This window comes from Myxine glutinosa, chromosome 14 (genome assembly GCF_964187855.1).
Source record: "Myxine glutinosa chromosome 14, kmMyxGlut1.1, whole genome shotgun sequence".
NCBI classification, from domain to species: Eukaryota; Metazoa; Chordata; class Myxini; order Myxiniformes; family Myxinidae; genus Myxine; species Myxine glutinosa.
Genome location: NC_136274.1, coordinates 37,955,405 through 37,973,428, shown reverse-complemented (window position 1 = coordinate 37,973,428; position 18,024 = coordinate 37,955,405). Strand labels below are relative to the sequence as shown.

The following is an 18,024-nucleotide window of genomic DNA, read 5'->3' as shown; positions in this document are numbered from 1 at the left end:
GTGAGGGTTAGAGAGGTTTTGCCCTTTTTCTTCCCATTTCTTAGGGGTAATTATGCATTCCGTATGAGTTTCGTGACGCGTGCTGTGCAACACGGGCTCGAGCTCATTAGCATATCGCTCCAAAAGCGACTTTGAATTGCGCGCCAAGACTAAACTGCCACCTTGCTTTAACCACACCACAATCTTCCTTTAAACCCCACAATTATTACACGACCCCTATTACTTATTAGTCCACATTTTTATTTACACTTGGTCTTAATTTCACATTAGATTGCATTGCACTAAGTTCATTATACACACCGTTCATCGCTCCAAGACCCCAAAACACCACAACCAGATGGCCACGATTTCACCTATACCACACAGATAACCCGCATTCCTCCTCCGTCAACGAACAACACCATGGACACTCACCGTCAACTTGGGAGCATGGGGGGAGAAGCGCAAGGAACATTGGCGATGGTGGGCTACACTCTCTTCATTAAAACACCAGAACACGAGGCGCTAATGGGCCACTGTTGCCTCGTTGACACCTCATTTGCTGCATTTGCCCATACAGATAAGCTCCCGGGGCATTCACCCCTGTGCCTGTAACATGTCCAAAGAACGAGCCCACGTTAATCGAGGAGAACCTTTGCGTGGCATGCCTGGAAGGCGGAGTGAGCACAAGACGTGCCAGACGGCTCGCGTGGGTGAAGATAACCCTCGGGAAAACGGTAAACGGTAATGCACCAATCGGCAGCCATATTTGCCCCAGCGTCCGTTTTGATCCGATTTTAAGCCCCGTCTGGAGGTTACGATTCCCCAAGTGAATGGCTATCATCCAAGTCTGGTGTGCACCAAGCAGTTACTCGGCTGCCCGAATTAAGATCTCATTAAAATAAGATTAGTGCACATCGAGGGCATGAGGCCCAATTGGAAAGCCATGTGACTCAGGTAAACAACGGTTGTCAATTGCAATTGTGGTTATAGAGCTCGGATAATTGCAATTGCACTGGGCCATGGACTGACGCCAGAGGCCTGATGCCCATTCAACTTCACAAATTGGCAGACGTATGATCTTTCTCAGGTTACATTTGTGAGTGGAGTCGAGCCAGCTGTCCCACCAATGGGGTGAAGACAGTCCATCCATATTGTTACGTTTGTGGGGGGTAGATGATGGAATCTCATAGTAAAGGCAGGATTGTATAGTTATAGCATGGACCGTGGACGCGTGGGAGACATCTCGATGTATTTAAGTAGGGAAACTGGAGCTTAAGATGGTTTATGTGTCTTCACACGGTGGGTGAAGCTGTGTTAACTAGATAGGGATTAAGGTTAGTTTTACCCCAGTATGTGATTGTCTCCTGTGGTTTTTCCCTACATTTTTAGAGCTACAACAAGGCTGGCCATAAAAACCTCCGTTTAAACAACAACCACCGGAACCGCCGACAGTACCCGAACATTGCCGGCCGGAAAGTAAGCCACGCCTTAATGACGCTCACGCCAAGATAAGCCGGCAGGCCATGCCCCGAAGTTCATCATTGGTCGAGCACGGCCCTGGGGTGATTCGATGGGGCTCGGCGATTGGCCAGTATGACGTCAGAGCGAGAAAGTTCGAGGGAAAGAAGGGTCGCTCTTTTGGGTTTTTGTGCAGGAGGAGGAAGGGCGCCATCTTTTGCGTTGTGCTGGTGATTTTGGTGCGCTTTAGAAGGAGCGTGAAAGCTTTTGCTGCGCCGGCAGCATCTCGACAGAGGCGGGCAACATTTGGGCTCATCAAGGATCTGGGGTCTGCGTGGCACTTGACAGTAGAGAGCGAAAGAGGGCTGTCTCGGCTGCTTTCTCATGACTGGGCGTTTTCAACGCTTGATTTTGGCACCATTTTTGGAGCGCTTCCCACGCAAGTGACTACACCGGCTGCAACGACCAACAAGTCCCTACAAGCATTTTGGACCAAAGCTGAGTGCTGGGGAGGGGGGAAGGGGGGAGGGGGGAAGGGGGGAGGGGGAGGGGGGAAGGGGGGAGGGGGAGGGGGGAGGGGAGGGGGAGGGGGGAGGGGAGGGGAGGGGGGGAGTGGAGGGGGAGGGGGAGTGGAGGGGGAGGGGGAGGGGAGGGGGGAGTGGAGGGGGAGGGGAGGGGGGGGAGTGGAGGGGGAGGGGAGGGGGGAGTGGAGGGGGAGGGGAGGGGGGAGGGGGGAGGGGAGGGGGGAGGGGGGGAGGGGAGGGGGAGGGGAGGGGGGAGTGGAGGGGGAGGGGAGGGGGGGAGGGGAGGGGGGGAGTGGAGGGGGAGGGGAGGGGGGGAGGGGAGGGGGGAGTGGAGGGGGAGGGGAGGGGGGGAGGGGAGGGGGGAGTGGAGGGGGAGGGGAGGGGGGAGTGGAGGGGGAGGGGAGGGGGAGGGGAGGGGGGAGTGGAGGGGGAGGGGGTGAGGGAGGGGGGAGGGGGTGAGGGAGGGGGGAGGGGGGGAACGGCTAGCTTGGCAAGCGATATCAGGCTTTTTACTTTTATTTTTACCTCAATGAGGGCTATATATATAGTCCGTGCTTGGAGCCTTAAAGTTCAACATAAAGTTTTTTATGAAAAATAATGCAGATGTATAACAATCCACCAATGCAAGTTCAGAAATGAATGCAGATCCTTTACTTTGCGATACAAACGCAATTCCCGCCATTTCCACTCACGATTGAGGCCTCCACAGTGACCGCGCCTCTACTTCCTCCTACAACTTCGTCTCACTTCTTTCACTCAAAATGCACGAAATTCTGCCGCAAGAAATTATGTAGAGGCCTCGTCGGGGGGATATAAGGTAGATAAGGAAGGCGTTGTAACAGAAGAATCAAAATAAAAGTGGAAGAACATAAGGAAATGGGAGCTATTCTGGACCCACAGCCAAACCCGACAAACCATTGCAATACACCCCGAACGTCTAGCGCCGCCACAAACCACCGTGGAATTGCAGCTGGCGCGGTTTTTTTAAACCATTGATATTAAAATAAAACGTAGCCTAAAACCACCGGGATTTTATGCTGATTCCGAATCTGTGTCTAAAACTTTTCTCCGATGTGTAGTTCTTGAGTTATAAGCGGACATCCAGACAGACACACACACACACACACACACAGACACTCCTCCTTTATATATAGAGAAGTTGTATCGGCCCTACCTTCAGAATCCATGGTGGGGGGTGGGGGAGAGGGAGACCAGGTGTACCGTGTATCACTTTGTACAACCTTTCAACGGCCCTTATTTCCCCTGGCAAGTTTGGTTGAGATTCGATAAGTAACGACTGAATGCATCGGCCAAACACAAGCAGACAGACAACCAGACACCAAAATTGCGTATTTTAGTATGATGATCTGTATTCCCTGGTGAGGCTCTGCATTGATAAGTGCACTGTCTTGTGTTTAGATTAGAGGAAGGTAAATAGTGTAGCAGCATAGCAAACCTGTTGTGCATTTTGTGATACAAGCACCAAATTTGGCACAAATGTACATTAATATGTTGCGAACATTTTCAGATATTGGGCCACTTGAAAGTCCGTAATTTATTTTTTCAAATTTTTTCAAATTTCGTAATTTCAAATTTTTCGGGTGACACCGTCACAATTTCGGTCTTCGAGGCCGGCCGATATAGTGGGGCGGCTTAGCCCAAATATTCAAAAGAATTGTGCATTTTGTGATACAAGCACCAAATTTGGCACAAATGTACATTAATATGTTGCGAACATTGTGTGGTCAGCAATGAAGACGAGAGTCTGAATTACATGTATGCAAAAGACCTTGTGAACCAGTGAAGCAAATACATGGGTAAGCATGAATTAAATCTAGGGCATGATATAATTTCCATGATGTTTACCTCTACACTCAATGGTGGAAGGAGGTAATGTTTTGATCCCAGCTTGTCTGTATGTCTGTTTATCTGTTAGTCCACAAAATTCCAGACAAAGCTTGTAGTAGTGGTAGTTGTAGTGGTAGTGGTGATAACAGAAATTGTTATATAGAACTGAACTTATATTATTATTATATGCAGAAAATAACTTCATTTCTATATGCCCTGCAGTGGACAGGTAAATTGGTTTATGCACTGAAGGGGTCACCCTGGTGTGCACTGCTGTGTTCTGCCTTCAGGTATGATGTACTCAGCACAAGCTTCCGGTCGGCCCGGAGGTGGAGGTGCGGGGCCTGTCACGGAACGTCAAAACAAACGGCCTGCCGGGGCCGCCCAAAAGTCGGGCGTGAGGGGCGCGTCCACTAATGGAACGCCTCTCGCTTCCCAGATCGAGGGCCACGTGGTCAGGAGAACCTCGTCCCTTCCGGTCACACTTTGCCTATCGGCCGGCCTCGAAGACCGAAATTGTGACGGTGTCACCCGAAAAATTTGAAATTACGAAATTTGAAAAAATTAGAAAAAAAAAATTACGGAATTTCAAGTGGCCCAATATCTGAAAATGTTCGCAACATATTAATGTACATTTCTGCCAAATTTGGTGCTTGTATCACAAAATGCACAATTCTTTTGAATATTTGGGCTAAGCTGCCCCACTAAAAGGCTATTCACTTTAATTTTATTCATCCTATTTTATTCCCTCAAGGACATGTTGAATGCCTGTTTGAGTTATCGTTCTGAATGTTTTTCTGACTACTATTAAACAACTTTCACTCGAACCTGATTCTGGTGAAAGTGGCTTTTTTACACCATTAACAGAAAGCCAGATGCTGGTGGATTATTGTTTCCATGCTCCGAATAGTAATAGGAAACAGTACCGTGCATAATCCACAGTTATTAACAAAAGAGTAACTTTCACATGACATATCTTTGTGGATTATCCACAAAGTTATTTTCCCTGGCTTTCTAAAACTAGGGCATGCCCGTACTATATATATATCTAAAATTATATCCCCCCCCTCTATTTACATGAAATGGTTTGGTCCAAAGCGAACGGCTTGCGAGTACGGTGACAATCCCCCCCCTCTATTTACATGAAATGGTTTGGTCCAAAGCGAAACGCGCAGGAAAGCGAAAGAATCGCAAATTTAAGGAAATGCCCGTACTTCCGTAAGGAAGAGAAAAGAAATGAAAAGGAAAAACATTCCAAACCGCGAGGGAAAACAACACGGCACGTCGACACAACAACGTGTCCTGTGATTGGCTGTACGTGGCTGCCAGTAGCTGCCCCCAAAAAAAAGCTTTCACCGTCCGGCGACTGAATTTCAGGGGAAAAATAAAACGCTCTTCGCTTAAAACAACGCCCTTCGCTCTGACTGAATTGGGACAATGTTTTTATGTTTTTAATTGAATTACTATCCGTAATGGCGCACGCTCTCACGGGAGCTCCGGAAGGTCGTATATCGCAGTTACGATGAATCGCAAATTAGTTTTTATTAGTTTTAAAACATAGTTTAACGCCAACATAGCGCCAACATAGTTTGCAAACGTGAAATAAATGAATACGCTCTCAAATGTGCCGTCCGAGGCAGAGTCTGTTCGCCACGTTCGGCACACGTGATAGCTCGCTGCTCTCTGATTGGTTGAATCGTTTTTTGGACATAGCTCGGTAACTGCTTGTCCGATTAATTTCAAACCTTGAAAAGGCACATCCTCGGGTCCCCAGCAATATACCTGGCAAGTTTCAAGTATATCGGACCGGTAGTTGTCGAGAAACAGCGGTCACAGACAAACATACATACAAACATACAAACATACAAACATACAAACATACACACAGAGATTGCTGGAATTATAGATAGATGTATCGCCCCTCATCCTACATCTGCACTCAATTTTTTTTTTTTTTTTTTTGCAGAATGGAGGCCCAGCTCGACATTGAGAGTCACTTTCTTGTGCGGACGATTTATGACGATGCCCAGACCTATGACCTTGTCACTGCAGCAAGCAAGATCTTGAGTGAGATACATTTTGAGAACTAACTAACCAAGTGCTGTTTTTGGTTTCTGGTACAAACATTTTTTTTTTTTTTTAATGAACACTCCTTTCGTATGCAGCATATGGCTGCGGGTAGCATCATTTGCTGGGGGCGCAGCTTTGCTGCTGATCCAGTGCCCCGTATAGGTTAGAGCAGGAATTTAGAATTTGGCCAGGGTGCTGGCGAAAGCTCACCTACTAATAAACACCCATGAAAAGAATATAGGGGCTGTTTATATATGGCTTGTAAATTGTACTTTTGGTCATTGATGTATATATGTCGATACGTTTTGTATACCACAAACTACTTTGTTGTGAGAAAGTCAATGGAAGGTAGATTAAAGCCACAATTTGATGCCACTTCTTGTTGTGTCATCCTCCGGCTCCTCAATTAAAAGTATGGCTCTGTATAGCATGGTGAAGTGCAGGGGATCCCAGTTCACAGGCGACACCCCTATACCCAAGCCTGAATAGCTGGATTACAGGTACGCACAACTACACCTGGCTCCCACCCAGTTTGATACGGAAGAACGATGAGACAAGATACCTTAATCTGTCTTAGGCACTACAGGGCCCCTACACCATCCTTTAGCTGTGCACAAACAAACAGGATGACTTGTGGCTGTGCATTGCCTGATACAGGGCTAAGGCCCGGTTGCATAAAGCATCCTTAAGGACTCGATTTTCGTCATACCACCTGACGTTCTCTTGTTTCTATGTCCCACTCATGAACATAACAATATAATAAAGAAACCTCCCTGTTTTATAAGTTAAATTTTGTTCCATCCTCTGTTTTAGAGATCGATGCCAGTGAGATCTTACAGAAATTTGGAAAGATGTTCTTTGAATTTTGTCAAGAGGCTGGTTACGATACCATTTTGCGGGTGCTTGGTTCCAACGTTCAAGAATTTTTGCAGGTAAAGTTATATTGGAGGATACTTGGCTTTTTGGCTTTTGATCACTTTTTTGGCTTTTGATCTTGATAACTTTTGGCTTGGCGTGTTATATTGTTTTTCAAGACGAAACTCTTGGACAAAGCAAGTGGCCATTTGGGACACCAGACACCTTGCCTGTACTCTATCCACAGCACAATTACACAATCAAATTACTTTTCTTCTATGTACGAGCATACCATTAACTCCATCTAACAACATCCACATCCTTTTGAAATCTATAGGCAAGGATCTTAGCCAGGGTTCGGTACACAATGGTCTGTCCTTTATGAGAGATACAGTGGGATCTCCAACTTCTACAACCTAAATGGCGGCTCGTCATGTTGGAGCCGGGTTGGGACAGACGTACTTGACTGCTGAGGAGTTCCATGCCAGGCAGTCCATATGCTTTGGGAGTGGGGCACAGCTGTTCGTAGACAGCATGCTTTCTGAGGGCGCCAGGTCTGGAGGGTGGGGGAGGAGGAACATCGTCGTATGCGCCATGAGGGAGGGGGGCAGAGACTGAGGTGCCCTTGCCATTGCCTCGGAAGGCTGTCTTTTCAGCCGGCCGAACCATGATCCGGGTGGTCGCCAGTCGCAGTCACATCGATGGGCTCCTGCTCAAGAGCAGATGGGTGTGCCACAGTTGCTGGGCAGGGTGCAACTGATGCCCCCATGTATGTGGTGTGTCATGGACCCTATGGAGTGCCCAATTGGCAGTGGCAGTCACCAGTGCTTCAGGGAGCTGTCACTGATCCACCGTGATGCTCCCCCGTAATGTGGGGTTAGCCTGCTCACCGCCCGGAGGATGGGTTGGTTATTGGTAGTCTTTGCTGCATTGTTCATTTCTGTCCTTTCTTTTTATTACTATGGATTCATTTTTATTGTTTCTGCTTTCTGTTATTTTGTAATTCCCACCCGGATTTCTGTCAATGACAAATCTTCCCTTCTGGATTTGGTGATGACCAAATTCCCCACCAATGTGTCTTGCGGTCCCCGCTAATGTATCTTCTGCCCCAGTGGTTCATCTGCTCGTGTGCTTCTGAAGTTCAACATTTCTAGCCATTCTCAGAGAACAGCCTCAGCGCTGCTGAGTGTGGCAGTTCACTCAGGCAAACTGGCAGGGACAGCAAGCAGCTATCACACTTCAGGACTGTTCTCCTATATCAACCGCCCCAGACATGAATTAAATCTGGGAATTTTCCAGATACCTGCTCTTCCTTATGCACAGATTCATCCCATCATGTCTTCCATTATCTTATCCATCCTCCCGCTCTTGGTACTCTGAATCCTGTGGTGAGGTTTGCATGCTCTGGCCTTTCCATGCTTTCTCGCACTCTCCCTCCTCCCTAGGTTTCTGTAAGGCAGGCACAGTCCATCATCAACCCCTCCTGGTGAAATAGCCAAAATATAGAAATGCTCACCTCAACTCAGTCATGATCATCTTCTCCAAGTATTCAAGATGGCTGTTCACGACCATCTCAGATCATCCCCCACAATCTTTTATCATGATCAAACCAAGATAGTTTCTACCCCTGTTTAACCCTCGCCCAAGCCCTAGATGACCTCCTTCCAGATTTACAGTTTTTCCTTCCTCAGAGTTTCCTTCTGTATCCATCTTCTCCACTCCATGCGTCCTTTCCTGCCCCCTCCCCCCCCTCACCCCAGTGTTTGTCCAAGTCTCTCTCGATTTTGTCCTCTCAACCCTGCTGTTGGTGTTTCCCCTCTCTCTACTATTCCTTTTGTTATTTGCACCCTGATCCATTCATTGTTCTAGCTCTTCCACGAGCCTTCAATCTGTACACAGAAAAGCACAATTTCTAAGCACGATTGCCTTATACTGTACTCATCTTATAATGTCATCTTCTGGTACTGCTTCGTAATCTAGTTCACAGTTGCCTTCGCTGCAAATCGGCTTCAAATGCCTGTACTGCACACTATAAAATCATCAAATCTATCATGCACTGCCTCAATGTAAATTTATTGTGACTGCCTCTACTGCTCACTACACTGTCAAGTCTATTATGGAGTGCTTTGTTTTAAATTAGTTGCGACTGCCTCTATTGTTTACTACACTGTCAAGCTAATCATTATGTACTTGATACAACATCATTATGTACATCAATACCAATGTTAAATCAGATGTCTTGTTTCTTTCAGAACTTGGATGCTCTGCATGACCACCTGGCCACCATATACCCAGGAATGCGAGCTCCTTCATTCCGCTGTACGGATCGGTTCGGTGAGCCAGGCCTTATCCTTCACTACTATTCTGAGCGGGAGGGATTGGAGGATATAGTCATCGGCATAGTCAAGACTGTGGCGCAACGTGTGCACGGCACTCTCATTGACATGACGGTTGGTCTGCCATCATGTTCAAAGTTTGTTTTTATTCTGATTGGTTGAAATTAAGAGGATTTTCGTATGATTGATTGCAAACATAAAATTGACACATTGTGCATTTGGATTGCCTGTACGAAAGGCCGAAAGGGTGGGTGAAGATAACATTGCAAACCACGAGAATATTTGTTTAAAAATTGTACAGCCATGCACTAACCTTTGCAGGACACACTGCAATGCAGATGCTGAAACGTTTGTTTGTACATTCTGGTTAAAAGACGAGCCATAACTCAAAATCATGTTGCCTATATTACGCCAGTTTGATAATCCAGGTAAATGAATTGCATGTTAAACTGGGAATTTCCTGGGAAAAACTGGGAAAAAACATTTCCAAGCTGGCCTCCAAAGCCAGTCGCCGACTGGGCATCCTCCGTCGTGCGAAGTCCTTCCTCGGCACACCTGAGCTCCTCACCACATACAAGGCTTTCATCCGCAGCTCAATGGAATACTGTTCTCCCCTATGGGCCGGTGCTCCTGCCTCACACCTAGCTCGGCTTCACGCTGTTGAAACCAAAGCTTTCAGAATTATTGGAATCTCCCGCGATGAAGCTATCTCTGAGGGCCTTTCACTCACTCACCGCAGGCAGGTAGGTGGTCTTTCTGTCTTCTACCGACTCCTCTCCGGCCTTGCACCCCCAGCTCTCTCTGTGCTCTGTCCCCCAAATATTCCTACAGGTCGCACAAGATCTGCCAGCAACCCTCTGATGGTTAAACTGCCGAAATCTCGGCTCTCTGCTCACCTTCACTCTTTCATTCCTCTTTTCTCCCGCCTCTGGAACAAACTCCCTCACTCCCTTCAATCCCACTCCTCCCTCCAGGTCTTTAAAACAGCTGTTCACCACCATCTCTTATCTTCCCCCATCCAAAACCTTGATCTTTTCTACCCCCGCTAATTCACCCCAGATCCACCTTGTTTGAAATTCCAACTTCTTTCCTGGAAGTCCTGGCAGTGTCCATATGTTTTATACCTCTCCCACCGCCCCCTTCCCATGCCCCCCCCCCCCCCCCAAAGCCCTCGCCCTCTCTCAGATCTCTCGATGTCTCCATGTCTCTCGGTCCCTGCTCTCAAATGTTGTGTTTGTGTCCTTCCCCCTCTCTCCCCATCTTGTCTACCGCTCCCGATGTTATATGTTTTATGTGTCGGTTTGTCTTTCTGTGTGATTAATGTTCGCTCTTTCACGAGCCTCGATCTTGTATACAAAAAAAAAAAAAAAAAAAAAAAAAAAAAATTTCCTAGAAGGCAAGTCCTACAAGGCGAGCTGCATTGAAAGACATAAAATGACTCCTTCATTTACACCGCTTGTGTCAATAAATGTGTTTGTGAAAAGAAAAAGCATTTGGCCTCATGCTGTAGCTCACATATATATCTTTGTGAGTACTTTCTGCTTGGGTCTCAATGTGACCCTAATTTGCTCCATTTTGTGGTCTTGCACAAATTGTAGGGGGAAATATTGATTACTTTTGTTGTATTTTCTGACTTTCTAGGTGCTGCAGCCCAAGAGTGATGATTCTGATCATGTTCAGTTTTTGATTAAAGAGAAAGAGGCCGAGGGTCTTGAAGTGGACGCCTTGGCGGATGATGGCCGTGGAGTTGGCAATATCGGTGGCTCCATGGCCCAAGTCTCAGAGCAATCACTCATTGGGCCAGATACATTCTGCAAAGCTTTTCCTTTCCATTTGATCTTCGATCACTCACTTACCATTTTACAATGCGGCTGGGCGATTTCGCGGATCATTCCACAGGTAAAGAAATAGCGTTAACTAAAAATTAACTCTTCGCATCATCTTCTCAATTATTTTTTATTGATACTATGTTAATGTTTCTCTTATTGTTGTAAGTGCTGTTGTTTTGAAAAAAAAGTTGGAATTGTTATTTTCCTGACATGTTTTTTTAGCTCACCTGGAACGAAGTTCTGGGGAGCTTATGTGATGGTCCGTCCATCATTCCGTCCGTAAACACTTGCAACTTCTTCTCCAAAACCGCTGATGGGATTGGACCAAAGTTGGCACAAATTAAATTTGTTATGTTGTGACTAAAGTTTGTTCACGACATTAAATTTTTTTGGTGTTTAAGGGGGTCTACCGGGGTCAAAGTGGATCCACGTTTGACCCCCCCCCCCCCCCCCCCCCAAAATAGGCATTTGCTTTTTCCTCTGAAACTATGAGTACAAACACTTTCGATGAAACTTGACCATAACCTTCACCACCCATGCTGTACCAAAGTTTGTTCACGGCATTAAAAAAAATCTGCCCCTTTGGGGTTTTGCAGGGGGTTGGGGGGTTTGTTTAAAGTCTTATGATTACTTTAGTATGATTGTACATGCTGCCCTGTCTTCTAGCAACCATTGAAATTGGGTAAAAATGCCATGATGCGGTTTAAAATACCTTTAGTCAGTCTAGTATACTGCTTTATGCTACCAGGTGAGTGCCCAGGGGTATTGCCCCTATGTTTTATAAAATAGAAGCAAGGCTCATGGAAGAGCAAGGTAGAACTGATTGTGGGAAAACTTCAAGGGAGGATAGAGGCTGGGGGCTAGGGGACCCTGAAACTAGCAAGCAAGATGGTTTGGTTAGGAAAGGTTAATGGAGGTAATAAAGATCACGGGTCAGAATTGGTGATGACGAGATGGTGGTGCACTGTTTGCTTGAAGCCCTGGAGGAAAGAGTGAGACAGAACAGCCTAATGAAGGTGGTTGTATCGAATGGAGAAGCAAGGTATAAAGTTGAGGTCCACAGACAGCTGAAAGCCTACACTGGAGGGGGTTACTGGAAGAACATGTGAATCTTGGAGTAGATAGGGAGAGTCGGAGGACAGAGAGCAGAGAGTAATATCAGAATACAGATGGTAGAAAGTAAAAAGACCACTAATGTGCCTGTGATGTGAAAGCAACAGATCCTGTGCTTTGGCCTCATCATGGGAGATTCCAATAGATTTGAGAGCTTTAAATTCCACAGATTCCAGAGCATTGGAAAGGTCATTTGTGTTATTTATTATTTTGCAGGTTGCATCAAGACATACATTGCACCCTTGCATGATTGCTAAAAAGTGAACCGATCACTATCGAGTAAGTTATACATTTGAGGAACATGACTGGCCAAAACACTGCCTTGTGTAACTCCAGCATCGTCTGTAAGAGGGTATGAGAGGGATTCATATATGGCCACATGTTTACTGTGTGGGTAGAGGAAGACAGAAATATAGGAACGAAGGCAACCTCATTGAAGGCACAGGTAAAGAACTTGGCAAGCAAAGTCATAGATACGTCCTGGGAGATGGTTGTAACTTCTTGTTTGAGATTGAGGGCCTCCAAAACAAACGTTGCTGTGAGAGGAGCCAGGGTTGACTAACTGGGACAAAATCCAAACTGATGGTCAGAGATCCCAGTCTGTTTAAAAACCGGAAACGCTTGACATCAGAAGCAAAAATGAATTTCCATGACTTTGCTTGTAATTGGGATGAAGCTCACTGGCCGAAGATGAAGCTCTTTCACGAAGCAGGTAAAATACCCTGAATCAGAAACAATTTTACTGTTAAATGATTAATTTTATCAACTAAAAGATGAGAAGAATGTTCAGTTCACTACAATTGGAAGAGACTTCTTATCAGCACTTTTTTTTTCGCTTTCAGTCTTGTCTTATTCCCATATTCTTATCAGTATTTGTTTTATAAATTCCAGTGTCCCTTGTCCATTGATACAGATCGATACCTGCTTTCACAAAGATGAGTATTCCATTGTTTTCTTATTGTTTCAAACTCATATCAAACACTCTGCAGCCAGTTAAGTTGACATTGTTGTCATGGTTAAACTGCCGAAATCTCGGCTCTCTGCTCACCTTCACTCTTTCATTCCTCTTTTCTCCCGCCTGTGGAACAAACTCCCACACTCCCTTCAATCCCTCTCCTCCCTCCAGGTCTTTAAAACAGCTGTTCACCACCATCTCTTATCTTCCCCCATCCATAACCTTGATCTTTTCTACCCCCACTAATTCACCCCAGATCCACCTTGTTTGAAATTCCAACTTCTTTCCTGGAAATCCTGGCAGTGTCCATATGTTTATACCTCTCCCACCCCCCACCCCCCCTTCACATGCCTCCCCCCCAAAGCCCTCTCCCTCCCACAGATCTCTCGATGTCTCCATGTCTCTCGGTCCCTGCTCTCAAATGTTGTGTTTGTGTCCTTCCCCCTCTCTCCCCATCTTGTCTACCGCTCCCGATGTTATTTGTTTTATGGGTCTGTTTGTCTTTCTGTGTGATTAATGTTCGCTCTTTCACGAGCCTCGATCTTGTATACAAAAAAAAAAAAAAAAAAAAAAAAAAAAAATCCATTTGTTGTTGCCCAATGCCCATAGCATGTAAATTTGCATATTGGATCGCATGAACACATGGTACAGGTATGTCAGGTAGGTCACGAGTGGCCTCTCTCGGATCTACTTCCCGACCGTTGCTAAGCAACCACAGGCGCCGTCTGAAAGAACCAAATTCTGGTAGGGTCCCCACGTTCAAATCCCACATTACCTCCCCGGCAAATTGGTTACCCCGGATAAGGCCTGTGGTATCGATGCCCCACCTTTATCTATCTACTATATATGGTTTAGCAGAACCATAAGTGGGAGGTCGGCTAGTCTGACCGGTGTGAATCAGTGGGGTACAACCTCACGTCGACTAATGACATACGATGTCTAACCAATGAGGAAAATAGACGCCAAGCAGGTTTGGAATTAACTCCGTTGAAAGGCACGTATTTACAGGAGATTGCAGTGTCACACAAGAAACAGTCTTAGCCCCTACCATTCAAAAGAACCCCTTATGCATTTGGCCTTATCACTACACATAACATAGGCACCTCATCCATCCAGGAAATTAGACAAGAAAGGGGACAGAACGAGAGAGAAGTTGAGGCATATTTGCGACACCTTTCTCACCCATTTTTCACGTGGGTCCAAATGAGCTGTTGATGCAGGTGAGTGAGAGGTGTAGGTTGGAGGTGTGCTGTCATGTGGTATCATGTAGTGCTATCTCTGAAAAGAACTGTTTTGGACTTGAGCTGATGCTCCACAACAGTGTGAGTCAATGAGGTGTATGTGCATGAAGATGCAAGGATATATGCTGTGTGTGCTTAGAAATGTGAGAGAATCAGGTTGACCGTGACTTGGTCAGCACCCGTCCTGTTTTGTTTGGCTCTTTTGGAACGCTTCGCTTGGAGCCTTTCCGTTCCATTTTGGTGCCTTTGCATGCCACTTGGAGCGCCTCGTTTGACTGACACCTTTGTGTTCCTCTTGGAGCACCTCACCTGGTGCCTTTGCATTCCGCTTGGAGCACCACGCTTTCCGCTTGGCGCACCACGCTTTCCGCTTGGCGCACCACGCTTTCTGCTTGGCGCCTTCTCGTTCCGCTTGGAGCACCACGCTTTCCACTTGGCGCCGTCTCGTTCCGCTTGGAGCACCACGCTTTCCACTTGGCGCCTTCTCGTTCCGATTGGAGCACCACGCTTTCCGCTTGGCGCCTTCTCATTCCGCTTGGCGCCTTCTTGTTCCGCTTGGAGCACCACGCTTTCCGCTTGGCGCCTTCTCAATTCCGCTTGGCGCCTTCTTGTTCCGCTTGGAGCCTTCTCGGTCCGCTTAGCGCCTTCTCGTTCCGCTTGGAGCCTTCTCGTCCCGCTTGGAGCCTTCTCGTCCCGCTTAGCGCCTTCTCATTCCGCTTGGAGCACCACGCTTTCCGCTTAGCGCCTTCTCGTTCCGCTTGGAGCCTTCTCGTTCCCCTTGGAGCCTTCTCGTTCCGCTTAGCGCCTTCTCGTTCCGCTTGGCGCCTTCTCGTTCCGCTTGGTGCCTTCTCGTTCCGCTTGGAGCCTTCCCATTCCGTCTGGCACTCGGAAGCCTGGTCAACACGGCCAGGTCTCCTCATCAGGACGCAAACTTCCTCAGGATCTGGACTCGGAACTCAGCCCTCAGAGCCGTTCTGCTTTGCAACGTGCTTGAAGTGCTCTCTCCTCTTGAACTGGACTGTGCTCAAACTGCACATTAACTCCCTGCAAACTACTCCGTCAGGGTTTTTTTATTGTCCCTGGAATGTCTCCAATCATGTCCGCTTTCATCATCTAACACAGATTGGCTGTTGCGCACTGCGATGCAGCCGCTGAGATTCGTCCCCGGAGAGCGGGGGTGGGACGCTGGCCTCTCTGATGCTGCGATGACTGGTATGCCGGAATGGTGATAGTTACGACAATTGCAACGCTGGAATGGCGAATATTTGGTCGAAGTACTATTGAGGTGAAGTGGTTTGAGAATGTGGTTTGGGAATGAATCATGAGAATGGAGGTTTCGTGTATAGGGTGTTGGAGAATGTGTGTTTGGAATGAGATTTGAATGCAGAGTTAGAGAATGAATGTTTGGGAATGAGGAAGAGAACAACGGGGAAGGTTCTAATGACAATCACAATGCATTTCCTTGTCCACTGACATGAGGAGATGGGTAACCTAACTAAACAGAATCACTATGGAAATATCTAAACGACAGGGTTCTTTTATGTGTCGCATGTAACTTCCCGGGTCTTTCCAAAACCGCAACAACATGTATATGACCAGTACAAGGAATTTACCTAAAATTCCATAAGCATGTTAAGGTCTTAAAACTGTAAAATATTCCACCAATATAAGTAATTTGTAAAATAAATGAACTTGCAATAGTAAGTGTTTGTCAATGTATTTGAGTTTGTAAAATGATTTGAAGAACTACCAATTAAAAATAGTCTAAAATCTAAATGGTCAAGCACAACTACAAAACAATTAATAAAATTTGCTTTTTAAGATTGAGTACTAATCACAGGCTCTGGGTAAGTACACAGAGTCCATATCAATGTAAGTTCCCAAAGTTCATGTCCTTGAAGTATTTAATAAAAAAGCAAGAAAAGTTTGCATTAATAAATTTGTAATGTTTTTCACAGGTGCACTGCAATTGACTTGCAATATGGAAGTCAATGCTACAGTAGCTGTTATAGGTGAGAGCTGTAAATTGGCTGTAATATTGCACTGATTTTGCATTCGTTCTGACAGGCGAACACTGGGCGATGTAACATGGCTGCCGTTTTTACACTTGTACGACCACATGTGGATCTGACTTTCAGCGGAATCTTGTCTCATATCAACAATGTCTTCGTGTTGACCGCAAAGGTATCTAGGGCCTGCATGAAGACTGATTAAATCATAACAGGAACTCACCTGCATCAAAAAGAATGTTATTAATTGAGGGTTGAGGGTAATTAGTCTGTCCCCTACGCAGTGGGAGACTGTGTGTGTGTGTGTGTGTGTGTGTGTGTGTGTGTGTGTGTGTGTGTGTGTGTGTGTGTGTGTCATTTTTTTTTTACCCTTTGAGCTTTATCATTACATTTTCAACATGCCTTTATTATGAGAATAAGGAGAAAAATAATCAATAATTGGGTCAAAATGTGAAAGGGCAAAGTCATGGTTACTATAAACAACCCTTATTAGCCCTGCAACACACCTGCACAAAACCACTTATTATTTCATATGTTGCCTGTGGCTGCTGGTTGTATCATTGCTGGAAGTGCAGCTGTGCCGTTGTTGCAGTGCCACGTTTACACTAAGCTGGTACTCATTTTGCTGACCCAGGAAGGAATCCAGGCTAAACCACCCACCTGGTGTTAATTTATTGGTGCGATAGGGACTCAAACTCAAGACCCAAAGATCTTAAGCCAGGCACCTTAACTGGTGGTATTGATAGTACATAATTATATGGTGGTATTGATAGTACATAATTATATGGTGGTATTGATAGTACATAATTATATGGTGGTATTGATAGTACATAATTATATGGTGGTATTGATAGTACATAAATATATGGTGGTATTGATAGTACATAATTATATGGTGGTATTGATAGTACATAATTATATGGTGGTATTGATAGTACATAATTATATGGTGGTATTGATAGTACATAAATATATGGTGGTATTGATAGTACATAATTATATGGTGGTATTGATAGTACATAATTATATGGTGGTATTGATAGTACATAAATATATGGTGGTATTGATAGTACATAATTATATGGTGGTATTGATAGTACATAATTATATGGTGGTATTGATAGTACATAATTATATGGTGGCATTGATAGTACATAATTATATGGTGGCATTGATAGTACATAATTATATGGTGGTATTGATAGTACATAATTATATGGTGGTATTGATAGTACATAATTTATATATGGTGGTATTGATAGTACATAATTATATGGTTGTATTGATAGTACATAATTATATGGTGGTATTGATGGTACATAATTATATGGTGATATTGATAGTACATAATTTATATATGGTGGTATTGATAGTACATAATTATATGGTGGCATTGATAGTACATAATTATATGGTGGTATTGATGGTACATAATTATATGGTGATATTGATAGTACATAATTATATGGTGGTATTGATAGTACATAATTATATGGTGGTATTGATAGTACATAATTATATGGTGATATTGATAGTACATAATTATATGGTGGTATTGATAGTACATAATTATATGGTGGTATTGATAGTACATAATTATATGGTGATATTGATAGTACATAATTATATGGTGGTATTGATAATAAAAATAAAAAAACCACCTTTAGAGGCCATTTTCCCCCGCAAAGCGGGGGTTGGCCTTTTTCGGGGACCGTGGTTGTTGTTGTTTTTCGGTTCCCTTTTTGAAGCAATGTTTTACGGCCGGATGCCCTTCCTGCCGCCAACCCTTTTTGTCGCCTTTTAC

The 18,024-nt window shown here is 45.2% G+C and overlaps 1 protein-coding gene across 1 annotated transcript in view; it reads left to right on the top strand.

Annotated features, from left to right (window-relative positions):
• Window positions 1-18,024, top strand: part of LOC137439638 (guanylate cyclase soluble subunit beta-1) — a 64,644-nt gene that overhangs the window by 12,865 nt on the left and 33,755 nt on the right. Inside the window, exons 3-7 of the mRNA XM_068135587.2 lie at window positions 5,779-5,879; window positions 6,696-6,814; window positions 8,990-9,187; window positions 10,715-10,972; window positions 16,279-16,395. Of these exons, the coding sequence (XP_067991688.2) occupies window positions 5,779-5,879; window positions 6,696-6,814; window positions 8,990-9,187; window positions 10,715-10,972; window positions 16,279-16,395 (793 nt within the window). The remainder of the gene's footprint in view (window positions 1-5,778; window positions 5,880-6,695; window positions 6,815-8,989; window positions 9,188-10,714; window positions 10,973-16,278; window positions 16,396-18,024) is intronic.